This window comes from Phaethon aethereus, assembly GCF_964289735.1.
Source record: "Phaethon aethereus genome assembly, chromosome: 4".
Classification (NCBI taxonomy): domain Eukaryota; kingdom Metazoa; phylum Chordata; class Aves; order Phaethontiformes; family Phaethontidae; genus Phaethon; species Phaethon aethereus.
This window is the reverse complement of record NC_138578.1, coordinates 30,562,689-30,588,139: the sequence shown is the minus strand read 5'-3', so window position 1 is coordinate 30,588,139 and position 25,451 is coordinate 30,562,689. Positions and strand designations below refer to the sequence as shown.

Here is a 25,451-nt window from a genome sequence, read left to right as displayed (position 1 = left end):
TTCCACCTTTTCTTTGGAATCACAATACTAGAGCTTCTTACTAATAACCCCTGTGTGACCTCCTCCACCCAATTCACTGATTTTGACACAATGGATATTCAGAAACAACATTAACAAGAAAAGAAGATAAACTTCGTTAGTTTTTAATTTTTAAAATTATTTAGATAAGTAGCCAGTAAAAAATGTAAACACAGAAATTTAAACTTTTAAATGTTTCAGAATGATAGATTCATGCAACTGTACCACATGTTTTTTCTGTACTTAATTAATTCATAATAAGTATATTTAAAATATTGCAGTGAACTGTGTATCATCACAGTTGGTCCTTTTAGCTTATACCTCAGAAGGGGGAAAGTTAAGAATAAAAACAATGTTCACAGTAGCTTAACCGATTACTGTACAGAATCCAGCAAGATTCTCTTACAGAGCATTTTAGCCGATATCTTTCAAATCTCAATTAGTACATGAAATCTCTGAATAGTTTCTAATGTATCCTTTTCCCTGCCACCTTTTAAATTGCTGTTATGAGTACACTCCTTCAGAAGTACTGGTATTTTACCTGGTTCATCATACAAAATAGCTTTTTGTCTTAAGAGTTATTAGCAAGTGTAACTCGCTGCTAGAGGTCCCAGTTAAAGTGAAGTGTCTGATTAAAGCGAAGGTATTCAAAAATTATTTAAGGTGCCCAGTGCTTTCAAGTCTGAGATGAGCTGGGTGTTTCTCTTTGGATTCTAACTCTGTTGAAACAGTTGCTTAAGCAGGATAGCAGGGAACACCTCATTTGAATTCTGTTGTTTTTGTCTTACATAAGAATACAAATGTTTCATGCTTATATTGCACCTTTTTTCAACAAGCTTCAGACACTTTGAGAAATTTGTGTTATCAACATCCTGCAGATAGTAGGCATTAAACCCAGGCAATTGAACTGATTTTCCTACGGTCTTGTCGTGCCATGCAGTGCTGGCAGAGCTGGGAGTAGTGCCTCTGAATCTGGGCTTTACTGATAAAAGAACATCTTTTTCTTCCCCACTTCTTGTTTTCCTTTCTCATTCACCTCATCTGGTCCTCCACACACACACACATCTGGTCACAACAAATCCCTCTGCTTACCTCAGTGGTTTTGTCATGTTTCATCTCCTTTTCACCTCTTTGTGCTCTTGCTCTGTTTCTCCTCTCCTGCTCACATGATTCTTCTTCCTCCCAACATGATCTCGTGTTAGACTCTCCCATTTTAAATATCCAAACACACAAAACGCCTTTTATAGTCAGTCTTGCTCCAGCTACAGCCATTTCACTTTCAACTGTGAGCATACTGAAGGCTCAGACACACTTGCTAGGTGGAGTTTCTTTCCCCACTGTGGACCTTTTAAACCCTGTTCCAAGGTCTTTAGTCTCCTCTTCTTTACCAGGTGTAGGAATGAGAACATTATCTTCATAGTCTGTAATACTACAACACAATTACATTTCTCTTTTGAAATCTTGTCCTCCTTTTGTTTATGTTAGTCTGTCCTCAGTAGTTCCCCTCCTAACTTCTTAAGCAATTCTTCACTGTTTCCTTCAAAGGATCTGCTTCATTTCCCCTCCAGGTTAGTGGAAACCTTCTAAATGAGTCTGTTCTTGACTACCTTCTCTTTCTTCTATTACTTCTGTGTAGTATCACCTGCAAATATAGTTGCAGTTACCACATTTTTGTTGCTATCTCACAGATCTATTTTGCTATATATGACACCATTTCTTCTACTGCTTGCTCTTACCTTGAAAAATAGACGTTTGCTCAGCATATTGGCTAATTATTTTGTTGCTGAATGGGAGACTTAAAAGATTCTGCTCGCTCCAAATAGAAGGAGGGCAGAGGAAGAGTTTCTTACTCCTTTTCACCACATGAGCAAGAATCTAAACATAGAGCAGAACAGACTGAGAACTCTCAAATCTTTTAGGAGAGCACAAGTTGAATTTCCTGTTACAGACTAGGAGAAAAAAAAATAATCTGACTTTGATGATGTAGAGACTATGGTATACTAGTGAGTGTAAAAAAGTAATGTAGGGAGAAGCAGAAGAACAGAGAAGAATTTTTATAGGCAATTAAGGGAAGAAGAGTCTGAGGGGACAAAGAAGACACAGGGAGGAACATTAATACATTTAGTAAATAAACATTGATATGAAGATGAAAGTGCATCATAAAGAAATAGATAAAAGGTTACAAGGACAAGGCAAGACCAATTTTAAAGAACAGATGTATCTGGTATTTGTTCTGTTCATTATGGTAGATACCATCACCATTTATAATGGTACAGAATCTGTCTACATTTTTTAAACCTTACAGTATCTTAGGAAGGTGGGTTGATTGTGCTGACTGGTATCTTCTGTTGGATCTGTGCAAGTGTATAGATATAGCTGATACTACTTCATTTACTTGTTGATATATCAAAGTAGATATACCTCTGAATTATATCTTTGGCTAAAACAACACTGCAAGATTAACTACAAAAGATGTAAGATTTTGTAGCTACAGAAACATTAAACATTGTAATAAGTGCAACAAAGGGAGTATTTAAGAAGATGTATTTGTACTTCAAGAATTGTATGAAATCTTTGAGTTATTGGTGTGAGGGTTTCTGTTGATACAGAATCAGAAAGCCTTTCTCATTTCTTTTTATGGGGCTTGTACACCCTGGTTCAGTCTATCACATAAATGGCAAAGTAACACAAAGGTAAGCTAGTTTTGGAGACCCAGCATAGTCTAGGATCAGAAGAGACATAATTTGCAATTCACAACAAATCAAAAACTTACTGACCTTTTGCCTGTTACAATGCTACATGTCTGAAGGGTGCTCTGTAGTAAATTACTAAGTAACACTACTGGTGTATCAGGTGGTTGCTTCTGTAAACTTCCCTTGCAAAATGTGCAGCACAGTGCCTGCCTAACTATAGCTCATTGTGAAGACCGGTCCTTTGTCTCGCTGACACCAGGATAATTCTCTATCTATGACTTGAAATAATATTTTGGTTCTCTGTGGCTGGGGGACATATCAGGAATGAAGGACAGAAAGGCAGAGAGCTTCCCAGTGGATGAGTCCTCTAGCTTTTCTCCCATGGTAGGCATCAGTTAGACTGTGGAAAGGTACAGGTCTTTGGGCTTACATAATCTCTCTTGTATTTCTCATTCTTTTTCTTTTCCTTTCCTTACCTTCCAAATAAAGAGCCTGTTATTTAGCTTTAATTCCTTTTTAAATTTTTTTTTTTTTTAAAGCAAAAGCTTTTCAGGAGTTCTAATCAAGGGAATAGAGAGTAAAAAAATGTCACTCATTTTGGAGTGTGAATACTAGTTTTAAATCATCTTTTGTGTTATTTGGTGATTTTGATTTATGTCGAATTTGTTGGGGTGGAAGAAAAGGTTGTGAATTCACTGTTCTTTTCAGCACTTCTTTATGATGCTAAAAACATGCTCAGTCTGAGCCATGTTAAATTAGGTTCCATGGAAGTCAATTAAATACTATTAATTCCTTCTGAATTAATGAATAATGGAAAGAACATAAGCCAAAATCCTGACCTGGGCTTATTCTCTAGAAACTTGCCTGAGAACTTACGATGTCTATGCATGTGTTTATTCTCACAAAAAGCCCAGTTGCAATGCCAGTGTAACTAGAATGGAAGAAACTGAAAATAGCTGACTTGTTTTAACAGTCTTTGTATTATTTGCAGAATTTATGCGGAACCCATGTGTGGATGCTGGGTTGATCCCTCCTTTGGTGCAGCTGTTAAACTGCAAAGACCAGGAAGTATTGCTCCAAACAGGACGTGCCCTGGGCAATATATGCTATGATAGCCGTGAGTGTTGAAATATGCCATATTTTGTAGATGCTCTTGGAGGAGGGAGGGGAATATTTTGGTGTTCTTTACATTGTGTACTGAGGAGTTATTTTCCTCTTTTCTTGATTTTTATTTGCAACACAACTCTTCTGATTGTATGGGACAATTGAGTGTCACACTTGCATTATGCTTTTGTGACAGGAAGATGAAAAAAACTGTTCCAGTATTGTGATACAACTGGATATAAGAATAGAAAAGATTGTGATCCTATGTTGTTTTTTTCTAAACATAATAAGCTAGGTTTTCAAAGAGCAGGTGCTACATACACAGAGGCCTGAATAGTTAATTTTTCCTCAAATAGAATGTCTCAAAGAGAAAAGACAGTCAGAAGGGAATATTCATATTCTACCAGTCTCAAAGCTGTGCAGAGCTACATCTGTGGCTGAAATGATGCCTGAGCTCTGCTGCTGATTCTCAGAATTCTTATGTGGCCAGTCAGTTGCTCTAAGATTACATATTGGTATTTTTGGTAGTCAGGGGTTATGGTGGGGGAGGGGGCAGGGGTTGGTGAGGTTTTTTTAGCTTTTTGTGGGCACAACAAATCTTGCACTGCCAAGCAATTGAGTTTTGAAATGCAATTGTGACTCCATGTGCTGATTACATGCATGGATATGTCATTTGCAAAACCAAACCAGTGGTTGCAGTGTTTTGAAAATGCAGCCTCGTTATCCTCTACTTTAAATACTTTGATAAAAGCCAGTACATGATAAATATGGTACAGAAGCAGAAACACCATCTCATCACCATAAAACATCTTTCTATGCACATGAAGGAATTAGAAGCCTATGGATGTCTGCAGATGGGAAGGGAGATGAAACTGTAAAAGCATTTTGTTATCCTGAGATGTAGTGCCTTATTTCATATGGCAAGAAATTTTCATTATACTATGTGTTGCATTTACTAAAAGTTTTGCTGTTCTGAATAGTCTGTTGAAAAAAACAGAATTATTAGTAGCTTTTCTCCTTGCTACTTTTTTCATCCTAGTTTTAAGTTTACATTTTATATTGTTTTAAATTACCTTGCCTTTGACCTCAGGGAAGTTAATCAGATTTTTCGTGCTGGCATTTCCATTTACAGACAACCACTGCTTGAGGATGTTAATGCATAATTCTTTCATTCAGGATTTTCTTTAAGGTGACCAATCAACTGAACAGCTGCTTCCCCCCATGGAAACTTCGAGTAGAAGCTGTTGAGCTTTCTATAACATAATTTATTTACTGTATTTTATTTCAGGGTCATATGTGATATAAAACTCACTCCCAGGTGGCACTGATTTATTTCATATAAGTAAAATCTACATAACTGTTCCTGTCATTGTTATTCAACCCACATTTTTTCATTAAGTATGATAAGAACACACAAAAATGGTTTTGTAGTATCGGGTATTGTGAACTACTGCTGGCTTTTACAGTGCAGGATTTATCCAGTACAGAAGAGCTGTATTTACATGCCTTGTGTTGCCCTTCTGTGGAGCAAAGCTGGCACTGGTAGAATCTACAGTAGGCAGACACGCGTTCTGTATACCACATGTGTATACCATCCCTGTGTATTTGAATAAGATTATTGAATAGAATATAATAAAATGTCACAAAAAACAAGATTAGCATCTTGGATTTGAGTAGAAGAGGCTGTTTGCAGTCCTCATTTATCACATCCACCCTATCTGACTTTATTTTGTATGTTATCTTAATGTGTAATGATTATGCAGTTATATACCCTATCCTAAATTCTCATTTAGAACAAATACATTCAATATGTTTATTACTATAAAGTGTAATGTATTTCTATGTATGACTATTATTTTCCCTAACAAAGAGCTTTAAAGTATAACAAAGACAAGATGCGGAAGACAATAGTTCTAGTTAAAAATGTTGTTATGTATTGATAGTCTTTTTCTTTTCAATTGAGACAAAAGCAGCTGTTACCCTTCTGATAATTTGTACTCGTATAGGAACTTGAAATACATCAGTATCTATATTTTACCATATACATGAGCATTTTTTCACTTCTGCTGCCCATGTAATTATAACATGCAGTAATGAGGAAGGTCTTTAAGTCCTAAATCAATGCTAGGCTGAAATTACAAAATCAAGCCCATATTGAATGGCTCATAGCAACATTTCTGTTTATCGAAAGCCCCAATTATCCTGTATTTCATCCCAGCAAGCATGCATCACTGTTTAGTGACAGTTTGTGCAAGAAGGAGTTAATCGTGTCTCTATTTTTGAGGGAAGTCTGTATGGCGCAGGATGAAAATTGAGGGACAAATGGCTTTTCCTATAGGGAAGGCCCCTTAAAAGTGGCCTTGCAGAGAAGGATTGCCTGAAATTTTTTCTTGATTAAATGAAAATGGCAGTGGTTTCTCAGAGTTGCTACACGAAGGTAAGACCATTTTCACCTAAGTTCAGGAGGAGCTACTCCTGAAACATGGCTGCTGTGGAAAGGTAATCCATGGCTAAGTCCCAGTGCTGGAAGAGGTTTAGTACGTTCCAAAAGGTAAAAAGGGAATTACACACTTGCTGGCCAGAGGCCTTTACTGAACACATTCATCTCCGCAGAAAACATGAAATGAAAACCTGTCAACTTACTGACAGATTTTCTTCTCTATTAAGTTTGATGTACACGTGCACAGTGTTATTGTCTGAGTGCTCGTCAGTGTTAGCCCCTTAAAATAATACTGAATCACCTGGTTGAACATGGAAGAAATACAAAGAATTAAATGCATTTCATAAACAGTTGAAAAGGAAAAAATAGGTCAACTTTATCGCAAGCAGCCTTGAGAGCATCCTTTATAAAGTATTTATGTTGTGAAGAGATCTGCTTTATGTGAGTCTCTGAACATCAAGAATACAAGCAAGTATAATTACGAAGTAGAGTAGAAGAAGGAAGCTTTGTTATTACTGATGAGGCTTCTAGTCTCCCAGCCTTCCTCTTGTGTGCAGACGTGAAAAAAACAATTGAGGCAGACAAAAAGATTTTAAGTCAGAACCAATGAATTTAACTAATCACAGTATGCAGACTGTTCAGCGCTGTCCTGCAATTTAAGAACAGATACACTACTGTATGTTCCTGTACAGTCTGTAATTGTTCTACATACTTTACCTAGTAAATGCCACATACACATCGGCCCCCAAATTTTCGTCAAAGCAGAAAGTGCAAAGCAAAGATCTCTCCTCCACTCCCTCCTGCTTTCTCCCCCACTATCTAGAGCCTGTACCAAGGACAGCTGCTTGTACTTCCATATCCCCAGACAACGGATACCTCAGCCTCGCTCAGGGACAGAATTTTGGCTGAACTCTGTTACTAGATGCAAAGCTCCTATCCCACTCATACCTTTTAATCACCGGTTACCTTTTTTCACTTATAATCAAAGCTGAATTCTTTGGCATTGTCCAGTCAGAGCATAAGACCTATACATTTAGCTGCTTCACCACTCCTTATCCATGAATCAAACTATAGCTACTCGCCTACTGCCAGTCTTTCCAGCCCCAGCCCCACCACCCTCACCCCCCACCATTCTCCCCAGTGCTGTTTCTTTAGTAAGTTTGTTCATTTAGGGCTGGTTACAGATGTACTGATGTTACAGACTAGTAGGGCATACCTCCAAAACTAAGTTTGCCCCGCACCTTGGTTCCACACGCAACATGAAGATCTCATCTCCATTGTTGCGAAAGGTTACGTTTAACATATAACATGGTTCTTGCAACAAAAAGCAGTTTCTTAAGTCAGAGCAGAACAGTTAATTCTGCTGTAGATAAAGCCTAAAAATGATTTGCTACTATCCACTCTGATAGTTGGGATATTAAGCTAAAGAAAGAATAGCAGTATCCAAATTGCAGCTTGGGATCACTTCGTGAACAGCCTCAGGGCTAGTACACACCTCAGCTCTTTCTGCTGGCTTCTTTCCTAATAGACTGGGAAGACTCTGGTGACTTGAATCATGTGGCAGATAGATTGAGTGCTTGGGGGACAGGGAGAGCGAGACCACAGTTTTCAAGTTAGGCCTGCCTTCTTTCAAGAGCCACATGATAATGCAGGAGAAACACAAAACCTGTCTGTAGCCAGGTCTCTGTCCTGCTCTGACACCTCACACACCAATGCAGTTTGTATAGATGAAAGATCAGGCCAACCAGATGAATTTTAGTCAAGAATTTTAATGGAAGATGATGCTATAGTGAAATATTATTATTTTCTTAGCAGATAATAGCCTCACGGTATTTTTTATCATTAAGTTTATGATGCTCATGCTGTCTTGATCTCAGTGATCTTTCCACAGCTTGTTACACACCTCAGTTTTGAACTGATGACAAACTATTTTCCTGTGGTTTTATATCATTGAGCACGCTGTAGAAACTACCATAATTATGCAATAAAAGTGATAATTATAAGAGGAAGTAAAAGGGTATGGTTTTTAGAGCCTATTCAGTAGCCATACAGACTAGAGAGAATCATTCTGATTGACTTCAGTTGACATTAGATTAGACTCTTACCCATTAGAAAATAACTCCTCCTTGCTGTTTAGAGCATCTACATATTCTGAAAGCTATCAAAGGGAAATAAGCTCTCCATATATCTTGTAAGGGAAATGAAAAATTTCCCATTCTGCCCTTCCATAATATTCATATTAATGGTAATGCTTAGAGACTTCCTTGGGGAAATCTCAAAGCTATTGCTTTTTGAACTCATGCACAACCTTGTTTCTTCATGAAACCACCAGCCTGGGTACATGTTCTCACCAACCATACTTCATGGTGTAAACAACTAGAGAATTGGAAAGAAACTAAAACCGCCAACTCATTCTATAAAGGCTCTCCTCTGACAGCTGCTTATCTGCCTTTTTCAGCAGGAAATTTACTGGATCCTTTTCTCATTTCCCAAGCTGTACATTTCTTTATTATCTACTCATTCTTACTTGTATTGATGGCAAGACTCCTCGCTGAATTTCAGCGATGTGGCCTTTCACATAGACCCAGATCTCTCTTGATCCCAGCCTTAACACCAGACCATGAACATTATACCACTTCTTGTTAAAAAGATCTCGCACGTGGTATAAATTCTGTATACTCAGCTGCACATCCTTTAAGGATGTGCAGACCTCTTGCAGAGATCTGCTAAGAAAGGCTAAGTAAAAAAAAAAAAACTACTAATTTGTACAGTTACATACATCTGCTCTCAGATGCTGAGGTTAATTTCAGGATTTAAAGCAGAAAACCAGACACTTAAGAATTAAACATACTGGAATGAAGTCAAAGTCAGTTTTCTTCAAAAAATGGCATAACCTTTTTCAGTACCATATGGAAAACCAGCAGAATCCTAGAACACAACTGGTGTTCATAATGGCACACTACTGGCTAATCAGTTTTATGAAGGTCACCCTGATTCATGCAGCCAGGCAGCATTTTAGCACAGTCTTTCAGTTTTCATTGTACTAGATCCTACCAAATGCAAATGCCACCTACTAAGCTGTTTCCCAAGCAATATCATGAAATTGAGACCAGAGGCTTTAACTTGTTTGAAAACTGATTGTTTACAACAGTTTACAGAGAATTAAAATTCTAGTTTTTAATTGTACAGCAATAGTCAGTCTTAGAAAACTATAGCATTTTTTGTTAGAAGTCCTTGATAATGCAGTATTTTTTCCAAGCCTCTGCAGCACAAGTATTGCATCAGCTAGAAACTAAGCATACCATATGCATGCCAACACATACTTTCACAGTAATATTTAGTGCTTATCAGCAATTAATCATGAATGTTCTTAGGAAGCTGTTAAATGATATTATTCTAATTTACTTATTTTATAGCCAGCCTAAATGGAATCAGAATGATGAGGAATTCTTCCTAAAGCACCAGAAAGAGCCATTCGAGAGGTGACAGGAAAAACATGAATTCTCATTCTCAGGCTATTACTCTTTTTAAAATTTACATTCTAAATATTTACTCTACTGAAACAAGTGGCAAAATTATCATGACTTAAGCCAAAACTTAACAGAAGCCCACATGGGGAAAAAATAAATAATAATAATAAAAAAAAGAACAAAACTCAAATTGCCATAGATTTTCAACTTTTCCCTTAAGATGAAGGTATGAGGCCTGATTTTCTGTTTGTTTTAAAGAGTATAGGTATGATAGGTCCTACTTATTTTCTGCAGTGCAAATATTTTTCCTCTTCCTGTTTTTTCCAGGAAGATTATTTGAATAAGAAGAATAAGTAGATCAGAATTCTGTCAGTACAGGTACAAAGAAAATAAAATCTAAGAAACAAAGCAGACTTTTTCTGATTCCTTACTTTCTCCCCCTCCAGCATTTCATTCACAGTCTTTAAAGTTTGTGTATTGCTCATATTCCAACAGGCTTAGAGACACCTGCTTGATTTACAGTCAAAATAGAAGCCACAGGCAACAAGGAAAAAGAAAAAAAAAACAGATAAGAGATGGAAAGTGTTTCCAGGGTCATAAAGAAGGTCATGAGCAGACTTGGAAAGAAAACCTGCTTTATTCACTAGACCTTTGCTGCGACCCTAAAAGCAAGTTAAAGATTCAAACTTTGATTAAGGACTGAGCTATTTCTTCATACTTCAAAGGTAAACAAAGTAGGAAAGGCAAAAACTTGGGATTCTCGTAATATTTATGAAGACTGAAAAAAAATTCCTTATCAGGAAGAAAAGCTTTTAGAATTTCAGTAACAATAAGTGAACAATACAAAATATGTAACTCACTCTTCTCCTTTCAATTCAACCTCCCTTTTCATATCTCTTTTCACTTTGCCTTTTAAGATATTTGAAATTGTTCATATTTATAGATAACTGCACGGTCACATGTTGTTGCTTTCAAGCCCCTCAGAAAACAAGGCTTGTTAGTTGAATGTCTAGACATGGCCAGAGTGGCTAGCTTATTCTACTTTATTTAGAAAAGTAGGCATTATGTGACTATAAATATCAACTGCGCATATATTGCACAGGCCAAGCCTTTTAGTTGTTCATATGGTAGCTATACAGACATCTGGTTTTATACAGCATTTCATACAGTGCAATAACAGCGTAGAGTTAACATACAACATATGCAAACCACCTAAATTCAGTTACATTTGTTGTGTTCATATCTAAGGAATACTGTGCAACTTTCAAACATAAATTGGATATTATTGGCAAAGAACTGTATTAGTAAAATCTATTCCTTAATGCATTGAAGCTCTTGAATGTTTCAGCCAGGGGACCAGGGCTGTGTTTGGTTAGAAGGTTTCTATAATACTGTTTGTACACTAATGTGATCAAGAGACAGTGTCCACCACAGGAAGTTATATCAAGCAGAATTATATCTAGTTGAAGTCCCTGCTCATTGCAGAGGGGTTGGACTAAATGACCTTTAAAGGTCCCTTCCAACCCTAACTATTCTATGATTCCAAGTTGCAGCCTAAGTATTCAATAAAAGATGGTGAGGAAAGAGTTAGGTAAAACTACAGATAATAGCAAGATGGTTAGCATTAGCAATAACAAAGCTGTCTTCCTGTCACATGAGGTGTCAGTATGTACAAAGAGAGCTGATCTTTGAGCCTTCTTGATCCGAGACTGCTGTGTGTCTGGTTAGTTGTGCAGCCAGCACAACTGAGGAAGCGGGGTGGATGCCTTGAATACCCTATCTGCAACAACATTCATATTTCCCTGCAAAAAGAGTCACTTACCTGAGACAGTGTCCAGTTTATCGCCCACATCTTGGCACCACCTGGCCTCTTGAGTGCAGGCTGTTCTGCAGTCGTAGTGCACTGCTAGTGCCCTCCAGTCAAATCAATGGGTTGCCTTCTACTAAGGAGGTAAAAGTTTTCCTAAAACAACACACTTTGCTGGTGTTTCTCGGGCTGTATCCTGCAACTTTTCAGATACAAGAATCTTCTACAGGTCAGCTCCTCCATGCAGACTGCACACTATCAAGCAGCAGCACACACACTGCTGCTTGGAGTTGCTTTAGAAGACCGGGTCCTCTCATTCCCTCTAGGCTTCATGATAGCGCTAATCCCAAACCCAAGACTCACCCCAGCTTCTCTTGGATCCCAGGGCCACTTGCTACTTTCTCACTTTTCTGAATATTTTGCTTTATTCCCAGGGCCTAGCAGGATCCACAAATATGCTTTATGGCAGGTTTTTTGGTTTGATTTAGTTTTTTGCTTCTTGGGCTTTTCACACCCTACTCCAAATCCCCATGGGCTACACACTTTCTGCGACTGCTCCTCTGGCTGCTTTGGTGGAGACCCAGAGCTCCTTCAAGCTCCTTCAGCTAGCAGTACCATTCTTACAAAATACCGGGTTAAGCCTCTTGCCAGGTTCCTTTCAGCAGCACCCAGCAGAACGTCCCTGTTCTGTACTGGACTGTGACCACACCATGCTCAGTTCACACCCTTGTTCTTCGAGAGTTTGAAGCTGAGAGATAGCATTGCACTCAAAGCCTGGGAGTAAAAATTCTAAATTAATTGCTGTGTGCAGGTTTAGTCTGTTAATAGCGTGAGATGCTATAAATACCTATTTACCAGTATAGAAAAACTGCCTGATGTTTTACTGTATAATTGAATTCCATGATTTACTTCATGCTGTATGAAATAATAAGCATAGGCTGGCTTCAGCTCTGACTTATGCTCTCATAAACCTAGAGTAATTTGTTTGACTGCAATGGAATTACTAAGGAGTTGCATAGAGTTATAAAGTCAGCTGAAGAATGTACTGTAAGCATATTGCACATGGAAAGGAAGACAGAGCGAAGTGTTACATTCAACCTTGAGGGCCTTTACGTGACTTTTATGTATCTAGTAGAACTTTTACATACTGCTTGGCTTCTTTATTTTCAAATAGAATTCAGTAGTGGAAATGACTACTTTTTAAAACTAAAATCTCCTTGGAATCCAGAACAAATCACCTGCCAATACTGAGACTAATAGTATTTTATGTCTTGTTGCTGATAAAAACATTTCTGCTTTATATTGAAATCTCGGGTCCACTAGTAGAATTTGACTGGAAGTGAAGTATTGAAAAGTCTTGAACAATAAACTCATCACTGTTCTTTTGTCTGAAATCAGAAACACATGATTTTTCTCCTATATATCTGGCATAAGAGGAATATGAAAAACAAGCAAATGTTATTGCAGTTAAGTTGTGGAGTTGACTCTGGCTTGTGTTGACTCTGGCTTGCATTGACTGCTACCTGAGCATAACATTAGGGAGATTGTCATACTGGTACATGTACCCCTCCCTTCAAATGTTTCTGCCAAACTTCTGACTGTAGACAAAAGAAATCCCACAATACTCATGAGAGAGATTAGGGCATCTTGGCATTGATATCCTATGGTCCACACATTGAACATAATATAAGGACCCTACCAAAAATACCCCTAGATCTCCACTGGTACACATTTTAAAATTGTATTTGTTGAAATAAACCAGTTTCACAAGAGAGGCCGTATGCTGCTGTATCAGTTGTCATTGACCAGCAAATATGCTGGCAACAGTTTTATTCAAATAGATCAATGCTATATATTTTCAGTCCGTGAAGGCACTATATTAAAAGACAGTGTTCTGTTAGCATTTCAAGTTCACTGTTTACATATTTACTATTTTAGCAATAATTTCTAGAAAAATAACTTATGAGACAATACCCTCAACGCAGCTGGGCTTAGGGCTAAGGATAGTTGCCAGCAGTTTAAGATTAACTTACTACAAGACCGTTCTGTTTATCTCTGAAGCAAGCATGCTAATTCAAAATTATGTTTTCTACATAAAGCAAACATTTTAAGGCTATATTGATTGATTTTAAATCAATAAGAAAATAAAACAAAACTGTACTTCTGGTAATCAGAGTCCTAAAATTCCTGAAGGATTTAAGTAAAGGGACTCTCAAAATACGGTATTGCCATGTCCAGTCCTGTGTAGACAAGTGCACAGAAGACATGGCAAAAGCAACAAAAAACTAATAGCGCAATATAATTACGTGAAGCTTACTTTCCTTGAAAAAATACGATTTATGCAATGCTGCTTTGTGTTCTGTAACAGGGTTGTAGTCTGTAGTCTTGCAGTCAAACAATTGACAGAGTCCAGAATCTAGTGATTTAAAAGCATACACAGATTCAGATTAAAAGTAAGGTCACGTATTAAAACTGAATGACAGCATTGCTTTAAAAGTTTTATCTTCACAGTGTTCAGGCAGTGGGGGGGAAAAAAAAGGTAAACTCCCAGTTTATTTAAGTGGCAATGTTTTTCCTAATGTCTATATAAATAACAGGGTTTACACTAGCTAAGGGTTTGCCCCTAAAACTGTTTTTTTAATATTTTCTCTTTCTATTTTCTTAACAAGAAGAAAGAAAACATGTAAGCAGGACCTTTCTTCCTTTGGAGTTCTCCTCCTGCTGTTTTTTCCCCACGGATGGTCATAATTTTCTGTATGTCACATCACAATTTCCTCTGTGGTAGTCAGTGTGATATCACAGAAGATTATGACTTCAGGTGCAAGAATAAGCAGCAGGAGCAGGTGAATGCATCAGTACAAAAACTATGCAAAGAGGACCTAATTAAAAATCAGAGGAACTTCCCCTCCACATCTTGGGCTACTGTAAATTAGTTCATCTTTTAAAAAAAAAAAAGTTATCCATAAAGCACTGGTCTAACCTAAGCAATATTTTGGTCAAAAAGAATGGAGGATTGGAGCCAAACACAGTAAAGATGAAGCATTTAAAGTAAAATGGCAGTATGTCATTTGAATGATTTGATCATTACACCGAATTGCAGACTAAAAGAGTTTAAAAAGGAATACTATATTTTTTCCATGTCACCGAAAGCTACTGTCTTGGCAGCTTGGTTTATGCAACTCAGGGACCTTGATCATACAAATCATCCTTTTCTTCACTGACTTGCACCATTTATACCAGTGCAACTATTTACACTAATAAACTTTTGTAGAACATTCGTTGGAGAAAGGAGAATTCAGGTTTCCAGTTGCAAGACAAAACCAGAACATTTCAAAGTACAAAGCTTAAATTTGAAGCCCAAAAGATAATTTTTAAGAAATGCTGTCAAATAGTTTTCTAGCTGATTGTCTGAGAAGTGGGTATTTTCTTGAAGCCTACATATATAATAAACATAGTAACAACAGGTCAACTTCTGATTTCTGGTGCTTTTTAAAGGTTAAATCTATTTTTGAGTTTTAAATCTATTTTTTGCGTTTTGAATCTGCAAACCAATATGGGGCCCCTACTGAGAAATATATATATGAAATTGTAGTGTGAAGCACAAAATTTGCATTTCAGAATGAAGATACAGTAACAAAGACTTAGCAAAGAACTGTTTGGAAAGCAGTGGCACTGTGGCCATCATGATGTAAAGATACGACAGGCAAAGGTAATAGGACTGTTCATACCTTACCTTTTTTATGAGGAAAAAAAATAGACAAGCTTTCAACCAACCATTCAGTACATCACTATGTTGAACATAATTTTCTGTGCTTTTAGATCAAAGATGCCATCATCACCAGAATCGTAGACACCCACCTAATTTTTACCAGCCTGTGGGTTTACTCATCATATATACACTTGTGTGTGTGTATATGTGTGTGCATATGGTGTGCATCTTTGCAGGACCAGGATCATTACTGAAGTACAAATGACTTCTAAACAATAGTTAAGTATTAGAGATGATGAAGAGAAAAGTTTGGAGTAATGGAGGAACCAAAAAAAAAAAAATTTTTAAATTTAATTCAAAATTGGGTGAAACACAAGTTTTTAGAACTGTCTGAAACTGTGCTGTTTTTTTCTTGTGAAGAACCCAGCTCTATATCCTAATAGAACATTAACAAGAAACATTTTTGTCCAAATCAGTATGACATGCATCTCCTTCTTTAATGTCACTTGAATTGGCAGAGCTTAAACTTTATATTCAAAAAGCTAATTCAAGGTTTATAGTAAAGCAAAAATACTTTCTGATATCTGCCTATACTATGGCACAGCCATTTGCTTGATGTAACTATATTTCCAGAAATAATAACCTTACAGCGGTGACAAAAATCAAAGCGTTGGTGCACGTGCTTTAGAAATAACTCATTGGCTGTATATAGCTTATGCTTTACATTGCTTTCATACTTCGAGGGGTCACTTTAATTCTTTTTTCCTGTTAACCTTTTATGACTTAGTAGTTTGTTTTAGGGTTTAGTAAACTGGGGAAGAAAACTCAAGGGAAAATTATGCAAACACATCTTCGGAAAAGTAAATTGAAACTACTCTAAGTGCTGCATTTTAAAGACCTACCAATCATATGCATTAAGAAAATGTTGGTCTTTGACTTGGGCATCCATTGGAGCAGGCACGGCTGAGCGACAGGGAAATTTGACGAGACTGTTCATAGGGGGAATGTGAGCAGTCACAGCAATTTGATAATCCACATTAAAACCCAGTTTTGCATAAAACTCCTGGGAGCAACTCAGGATAGAAAAAGAGACTGTACCGATTCTTAAAGATGGTTGCATTGCATTGGGCTAAAGAGCATTGAGGAAGTAATAACTCATTCTGTAATAAATCTTACTGTGCATTTTGTAGGAAAAAAAATCCCTCTGGTCTCTTGGGTTGTTGTCATTCTGGCATCTTTAAACAGTGCTACGTGTGCTTAAAAAAAGCTATGCAACAGCATTGCCCTTTGTGAGCTGTAGTGAAGCATTTTTAAGCAGAAATGTGAATGCTCTCATTAAACTATTCAATCACCGATGTCTTAGGAATAGCAAATGTTTATTTAAAAAGGTCACAGGAAAAAATTTCAACACAGCTTCTGGGAGGCTGGAACCACGTTAAGTGTGGGAGTTCATAGAGCTGCTGAACTGCAAGGTAATAGTTGGACTGAGAACAAGACACAGCAACATGCTGTGGTCTTGTTTTGACTGTAAATGATTTGGAGTTCGGTGAGTATTCTTGTGTGCAAAATCTGTTTCTTAGCGACAGCAGGGAGAAGTGAGTCGGTAATGAGTACGTGGAGCATTCTGAGTCTGAAATACGCTTTTTGGTTGGGAATGCAATGGAGTGTCATAGCCTGAGCTTGGAGTGGGTAGTCAGGGCTAGGCTACCTTTTCCTCCTACATCTGGCACAGGATTCTTTGCGGCCCTGCACTAATGAGCTGAGTTAATACTCTTGAGCATAAGAAGGCAGCACTAGGAGATCCTAATTATAGCACCAGCCCAGGTCTATTCTTCACCCAGCTGCCTAGGGCAGAGAAGCAGCTACAGAATGTGAGCTCTAGCATAGGAAAGAGGTGGAGGAACAAACTCAATTAAGGCACCTCTTTTACAAATCTACTAGCCTATGTAGTCATGTCAAAGTCTGGTACATATAGCCTGCCACCTACTTGGGAGGGATCCTGAAGTTCATTTTACCCTAACATTTTAAGTATACTGTACAGACAGAGAGACATTTCTTGGAGTGAGATTTGTTTCTGAAACTTTCCACCTCACTTTTGCTGTCCGAACAGCAGAAGCTGATTATCTATCTACTACCTGACAAAAATATTGTGTGGATAAGTGTTTTTTCACATATTTGAAGTGAGAGGCTATTATGTACTTAAAGATACAGCAGTTTTTCATATATAACTTCTTTTACAAACCAGAGAGAATTGAAGTAAAAGGATACACAAATTAGATTTTCATTTGTTGTAAAATACTATCACACCATTATTTTCGGTGGAATTGTGCCACATTACATCCAGGTAAGGAATATGGCTTGTAACTGGTTTTTGTTTTTTTAACCCTTGCTTCCAAACCCTCACCCGACTTAACCTTTATGTTATTATTTGCTTACATACTTTATATGCAGTTCCATATCAAGATACAGGAACAAGCTTGATACCTGATTCTTATATCAAGCTTAATTTTATCATGCTTTTAGTTTGTTGATTTCAATTGCATTATAGTAACTTGAGGACCACATTCAGTCCATCTGATCCAGAATCAGTGATTCAGTTTCACTTTGCACACCTGTTTTGACTCACAAAAGTGAGTCAAAGACTTCTAGTTTTTTTCCTTCCTCTGCCCCCAGTAAATTTATGACTGTAAAACCACAGGATTGCCCCTTTTGCGTTCCACCCCTATTTTTCCTTTCTTCATTTAGTCTAAGATTGGATCCATCTTCACAGATTCTGAACTGCTGTAGCACAGAAACTATTGACAAGGTTGGGATGAAACATAGAAAGCCTATTTTTCCTAATGTTGACAAAATGTACCGCTGTCCGTCTAAAAAGTGCCGTGCAGTAAGCATGGCTTGATTGATGTCCTAAATGCTCTAGGATGGCTAGAAGTGAATCAAACTGTTCACTAGTTATTCAGTTGGGCTATTGGTTTCAGTAACCCCAAATCAAATAGTTAGATTTGGGTTTACTGAAACCAATAGCCCAGTAGCGGCGAGGTTGCTGCTGCTCCCTTTCCCTAGGTCCACCCACTAGCAAGGCTGAGTGTGTATTCCCACTAGGCATACAAATACATACACGATACAAATGTATTTACACACACAGCCAGCCACAGAAATCAATACAGACAGACAAAACAGGGGAGTCAAATACAAATCGTGTATTTGCATAACTTTTGTAATAAAAAATACAAGAAGAGAATACATAAAACAGGATGCTGGAATATTCCAGCCAAGTTTGGTGTTTTTTCCTGACGATTTGCACTGAATCTGAATACCTGACTATGTTGTCTCACTATAGCAGGACTTCCTTTCATTTCAGCATTCTGCCTTTGTTTGTCACTGCATCAAGGATGCGAGAGATTTATTTCTCTCTCTCCTTTTTTTATAGTCCTTCTTTGACATAGAATCTTATCTTGAATTTGTTTGACTGTGAACAGATTCCACTTTCTCCTTTTTCAAAATGGAATATGCATACCTGCAATGAAACACAGTCCCCTGATGTCCTGATTGTGTCCAAGGTGGAGACAGTCATGGCAGTGATGTTCTTCCTCTGTTGCATGTGTCAGAGTTATTCTGCAAAACATTTATTACTTTGGTAATAAATTTAATAGTTAAGATCCACCAAGAATTACCGTTCCTCCTTCAGCTCCACTCGGTAAATTATCTGAAGTCCCTATATTTACCCCTCATATATATATGTGTATATATATTTATGAATATACTATAGCATATATATATACACACAATAATTATTATGCTTTTACTTATATATAGTATGTAAGGGTTATCAGTGCCTCATAAATAGTATTAACAAGAATTGTAACATTTAGAAACGTCTTTTTGCAGACCTCTGGAACACTTTATAGTGGAAGATCATATTATAAATGTGGACAACCTTGGTTTTCATACTGAATATCTGCAGAACGGGGAAAACGTGGTAGCTTGACCTCCACGTATGATGGGGAGAGAGAGGAATGACGATAGAGTGGTGAATAACAAGGGAAAAAGGAGATTTGCTTTGGAGCTATTAAGAAATTGAGGAGAGAGTTGGGGATTTTTTCTTACTTTGCAAAACTTGCTTTAGTGATTTCCCTCCCCCCAAGGTTTTGTTTTCATCTAGGTTTTCCAGTTAATTCCAACTGTAACTCACTTGGAAATCTCTCCTTTTGGAAGCCCTGGAATTTAGGTTACTGACTGTTGTCTGTTGCTGATTGCCTGCTGGCAAAGGAAGTGGTATTGTTGATTACTGTAATAGAAGGCCAGTTTTTCCTTTATTTGTACATCAAATCTGATTTGTTATACAGAAAAAGTTCCATGCAAAGATTATGGTGTGTTATTTACGAAATCTCAGAACATTGTAGTATATTATAGATGCAGGGCAAATATTTCTTTTAGCCATACAAAAAGAATCTGATAGTAATATTAAATTTCGGGTATAAAAGTACAAAGAACATGCTGTGTGACAGAGTGAGTGCATGAACAGAGTTTGTGACTGGGAACTAGTACCTCTGTCTGCTTTGTTTGTTTTATTCCCCGTTTTGTTTTTAAGTAACCTAAGCAATTTATTTTCTGTATTTCAATTTCTTGATCTGCATAACGGCTAGAGTAATTTACCTGTGTGTCTATGGACTAGGCTTTGTAAAGTGCTCAGAACCTCCCTCTGGCAAACCCAATGTATCTGCAAAATACCATTTATCGGCTCCAGCGGCTCTGCCTCAAACACTGAGCTTCTTTACAAAGGTATTAGTGCCGGGTGGTTAATCCCTTTTGTTGTAGGTGTTTTCACTTTCCTAGCTCTGTTGCACTAAAAGCTGGCCCTCAAGCATCTCTCTAGATGAATTTGACAACACTGGAGAATTGACTTCACTCTGTTTAAAAACTTCATTTTGTATGATTACTGTTATGTTCGGGACTCTACGGTGGGTTTTGGTTTCATTTTTTTTTTAAATGTAACTCTTTGTTTTACAGATGAGGGCAGGAACGCAGTTGACCGTGCAGGTGGTGCACATATTGTAGTAGACCATATAAGATCACTTTGCAGTAAAACAGATCCAGCCAGTGAGAAGCTCTTGACTGTCTTTTGTGGCATGCTGATGAACTATAGCAATGAGAATGGTAAACAACACCGAAAATTTGCTTTATGTCTGCCAGGAGAACAACCCCATTAAAAAAAAAAAAAAAAGATAAAAATTAAAGTCAACTGTAGGTTTATATTGTGGATACTAACACTAAGTTATTCTGAAAAGACCAAGTACCTCAATTCACATATACAATGTTCTGTTTCAGTAAAATTACGTCCCCAAAAATACTAGATATCTTCCTGATGCAATTCCATATAGTATATTGTATAAAGTTTTAAAATTAACATCTGGAGTTTACTACTTTGTCTAAAAGCAATACATGGAGATATATCATACAGCTTAGGAAAAAACAGATTTACAGAAGTAAACTAGAAGGCTACATTAAGTCCTCTCTTGTTCATTTAGTATCAAACAACACCATAAGACTAATTTGTGACAGGCATGCGGTGTTGTCTTGTTGATGATTTGGGGTATATATGCCAAACAGTTTTCCTTAATCATTTTTCTCCTTGTGAAATGTATACAAAACCATATGTTATTTTCTTCTAAGATAAATGGGGAATAATTTAAGTGTATATTAAACACTCTTCTGTGTCTACAAATTGCAAGCTTATGTTCTTTATCCCATGACATGGACATGTTTAGGGACTGGGACAAAACCACAAGATAGTATCTTAAATGAGAAAACCTTGGCCACTGAGGGTAAGAAATTAGTGTTCTACACTAGTTGTACATACATACTGATATTTTAGTACCTAGTTTGCTGCTGCGCACAAGCGTGGCAATATGCCAAAGCATATTTTACAGCATTCACACATTTCCAAGTTTCTCAAAATTTGAATCTCTAGGAAAATTGGGATAAATGCGGAAAGCTAAACAGAGGCTGTTCTCCTGACTTGCAATGGCACAGATTGCAAATGTAGTTAGCTACTCACATTGTTTCTTCAATCATGCCCATTTCCTGAATTATACTGTTTTATCTTAGGAAGAAATAGCTTCTTTATTAGCTGCTCACCATTTCCTTAAAGTTATCACCTGCTATAACTCACTTTCCAAACCTATGTCCCTGAAACTCTTCTACTTTTCAGGAAGGTCCTTAGGCTTAACTTCTTTTTTTTAACCTTTACTGTATAAATTTTTAATCTGCTTTATCATATCTTCTAGCATAGTTTCCTTATGTGTTTTCTGTGCCACCTCTCTGGAGCTCTTGCTATTAGTGTTACTTATACACCTCCAAATATCACTATTCTATGTGTCTCATCTCTTTCTCTTGTTCTTACATTCTTTTTTTCCTCCTCTTTTCCTAGTGTTATTTAAGAATACTTGTTTACAGTTTTTCCTTGTTCCTTTATTTCTTATATTTTTCAGGAACTGTTTTGCTTTATGTCTGCATGAGTGTCACGTTTTATTACATTTCATAGTGTTAACTCTGTATTTTCTTTATTTGTTAAAATACTTGGAGCAAAGAGATATTCTCACCTCTAAGCTACCAGAATCCTCTGGATTAATTAAGACTAATGAGCATCCAGTGTATTTGGTAGCTCAAGACAGACCAGTCTAAAAGCACTGTGTAGAGATACTGTATCAGTTTTGCTTCAGTGACCAAGCTCCCAGCAGACCTTCCCTAGGAAAACTAATTATGAGAGAGATCTCCCAATCAAGCAGCTTCTGAACAGTTTAACTGTTATGAACATTGAATAAATGACTCATTCCATGTAGGAAGATTGCTTATTCTGATGCAATCAATAAAGCAGTTGTGTAGTTCAGTGACAACTAGGAGGATTCACTAGCTGCTCTCTACGCAGCTAAAAGACATCTTTCATCTCGCACGAACTAACAAACTGACGCAATATTCACAGGAGCCACTGAAGCAATGTCAGAAGTGAGAAATGCAGGAGTATTCCCAGCTCCTGGATCTGGGTGCACACCACCATCCTGTCCTACCGCCACATCAGGGAGGATTGCCGGAGGCTTACCAAACCCTTACTTTACCCCACATACTTGGTGGTCTCCATGAGAAAGGACCTTTTGGTAGGGACCCAGCTCCTGTTTGGCCCAGCACCCATGGATATGCTGTGTAAGACTTGTGTCCAGTAGTTCCATTGTGAATTTGCCCACTGACTAGGGCAACCACTGAATTAAACCCCAAATAATCTGCCAAATCAATATTAAAAACAGCAACAACAACAAAAAGTAATTAGTGGATTAAATTTTTAGAAGAAAACTCAGTGACCATACTGCAGCATGTAAATGCAGAGACAGGTAGATGGCCTGTCTTGCCAGTTTTGTTTTAAGAGCCACAAGTACAACTGGACCATAGCTGTGAACTGCTCTGAAAATGTCACCTGTGGACCATCATAAATTTTCAGGACAATAGTCAGTGTCAGATATGAGCCTGAGAAACTACTTACTTCCACGCATTGCAGCATCAGGTGGATAATATTCTGAATAAATGCAGTTCTTTGCTGACCTGTTAAACATGAAAACTCAGATTGTCCTGACAGTCCTACTCACAGATTAGCAGATACCATTTTCAGGATTTACTTGCAAAGGCTTGATCCCATGTTACTTAGAAAGAAGATAAACACTGCATTGGTTTTGCTGAAGGGTGAGGAGTATGGGATTGCAGCCTAGAGTCCCAGATTACTTTATCAGTAGTTATGGAAACAAATTGGAAAAAAAAAAAAGAAAAAATATTGGAAATGGAAGGAGGAAGTGTTCCAGTCTTTGAAACAGCACTTCTACCTTCCTTTTTCTTGTTTCTGTAATCTTTTCCTGCTTAGCATGCTATGCTGCAAAATTACAGGTGGGGACTTTGAAGATTTCTTTACCACTTTTAAACGACTTGCACTCTTTCAAGTTGCACTAGCTATCCAGATAAGGATGATTACAGCACATTTGGTTCTTAGTTCCATCTAATTATCTGTGAACACCCTCATATTTTCTAATCCTTACCATTTTAGGAGCAAAGAGTATATAAATTGGTTTATTTGATTCTAAACAGTTCATCATTCCCAGTCAACTAATTGCTCTCTTTTTCCAATACCTAATACTTTATTTTCAATAGTTACCAAATACCTTATTTTTTAACATGGGAAACTCATTCTTGAGTACTTCAAGTTTTTGGATTAGCATAGCGATTTATCACACATGAGTTTTACAGAAATGGCAACTGAAGAGCAGCTACAAGGAGTATTTTCTTCTCCTAAACAGAGCAAATAAATGGAGCGTTCTTGCATCTCGTCCCGATTCTGGACACTCAGCTTGCAGTTGTAACTCCATTCATAACACTGTTGTCTAAGCTTTAAAACTAAGATTCCCTTTACAAGGTTCTTGTGCCATCTGCTGTGTTCAGGAATTATTTTTGCCTGTTGTCTCTCAATTCTTCCTTTGCCACCTTGGTATCTTATCATTTCATTAGTCACTACAATGTTAACAGAAGAAACTCAGCTTTGGCATCTTTTGAGGTTCTTTTAAGCTTATTAAAAAAAAGTGTTGATTTTTAATTGCATTGCTAGAAATCAGAGGGGTTTTCCGATGGAACACATCGCTTTGCCTTCAGCCCAGATTATCTTGACCCTCTGTCATAATCATATTTTACTACCCAAATTCAATCAGATGCAGCTTATCCCTGCTTTCCATTATTAGTTCTTAAAACACAAACTTGCAGGTATCACTAGGAATGAAACAAACATGTCACACTTTTGTGAATGTTTTTGCTCATAGCTTAATCCTGAAAGAAGCAAGTCTTGACAAAAACCTATAATAATTCTTTCTTTGTCAAGTTATGCAAACTTTATTTGGGACACAGAGCACCTGTGCTTAAAGCTGCTGTTTTGGCACCTTTCAGTGGGTTCAGTATGTTGTTGTGCTTGTCCCATTCTGAAGACTGCTATCATTACATATAGTCGCTGTGTAGCTATGAATCTACTTAAGAGCAAGAGGCAAAGCAGGTTTGGATAAAGAGTGAAAAACTAGTAACTAATAAAGCCAATAAACATGTGCAAACAGTTACGTAAAAAAGTTAGTTACATGAACAGTTATTCTACAGATCTCATAACCCTGTGAGTGAAGACTATATACAAGTTAATGGGATCAGTATAAGGTAGCTGATTGTCTCTTGAGATTTGTAAAACAAACTGAAAGCATTTTTAAAGAAATGGAGAAATGATGGAAGAACTAGGCCAATTGGCTTATTAGGTAAACCTAAGTTGGAGATCAGACGTTAACTGGATACAGTATGCATGTGTGAAAGTACACATATATTTGTATATGAGCATATATATGTAGATAAAAATAATTATGTTTAAAGATTGCTTCTTCATCTCATTTCATATTAAACTTCAGTCTGTCAAGGTTGTATTTCCTTCAGCGCCTTTGTAAAATATAACATTCTGATGTTAAATCTGCCAAGCCTTTCTTATTCTCACAAAACTCTTAGTGACTGAAATGAATGTTGGGGACTGATTTGCACTGTTCATCATCTGCAGAAGCTATGTAAATACACAAGAAATGAAAGGGAGATTTATGGCACCATTATTATGGTCTAACAGCAATATTTCAGTAATGCTTCCTTCTAAGACTTACCTTTGTTAATTTTCATGCTTACCATGGTTTTTGTTTCATTTACATCACAGCTAAAGATGTCTAGCATGCTTTCAAGACCTAAATATACAAATGCAAAGTAACCTAGAGCATGTAAAAGCAGATAAAAACTATGTTTCTTATGATAGTGAGATAATCAATACAATCACTTATATGATGATTTGACATAGATGTTGGGATTGCAAGAAGGTTTCTCTAGCATACAAAATTGTGCCACCAATTTGTACAAAACAAATTTTCCTTTAGCATTAGAGTCACAGTTACTGATGAAACATGAAATGACTAGTCGTTTTCTGAAATTCTGTCCAAAATCGTGAACTAGCCTAAATCAGCATTTTAAACTCAAATGCCCCCAATAAAGTTCTCAATTTGGGATATTCTCCCCAGATCTTACTCTTTGGAGTTTCCATGTGTGTCACCGAAGGACATGGAGCCATTGAAATTCAAGTTTTAGGTAGGTAATTCTTTGTGCTGGCGCATGT

General features: G+C 37.2%; 1 protein-coding gene across 1 annotated transcript in view; it reads left to right on the top strand.

The window, feature by feature from the left end:
• The window catches only part of RAP1GDS1 (Rap1 GTPase-GDP dissociation stimulator 1), a gene marked incomplete at both ends in the record, with an annotated part of 99,298 nt that overhangs the window by 53,461 nt on the left and 20,386 nt on the right, over positions 1-25,451 (top strand). Inside the window, 2 exons of the mRNA XM_081998885.1 lie at positions 3,703-3,828; positions 20,252-20,398. Of these exons, the coding sequence (XP_081855011.1) occupies positions 3,703-3,828; positions 20,252-20,398 (273 nt within the window). The remainder of the gene's footprint in view (positions 1-3,702; positions 3,829-20,251; positions 20,399-25,451) is intronic.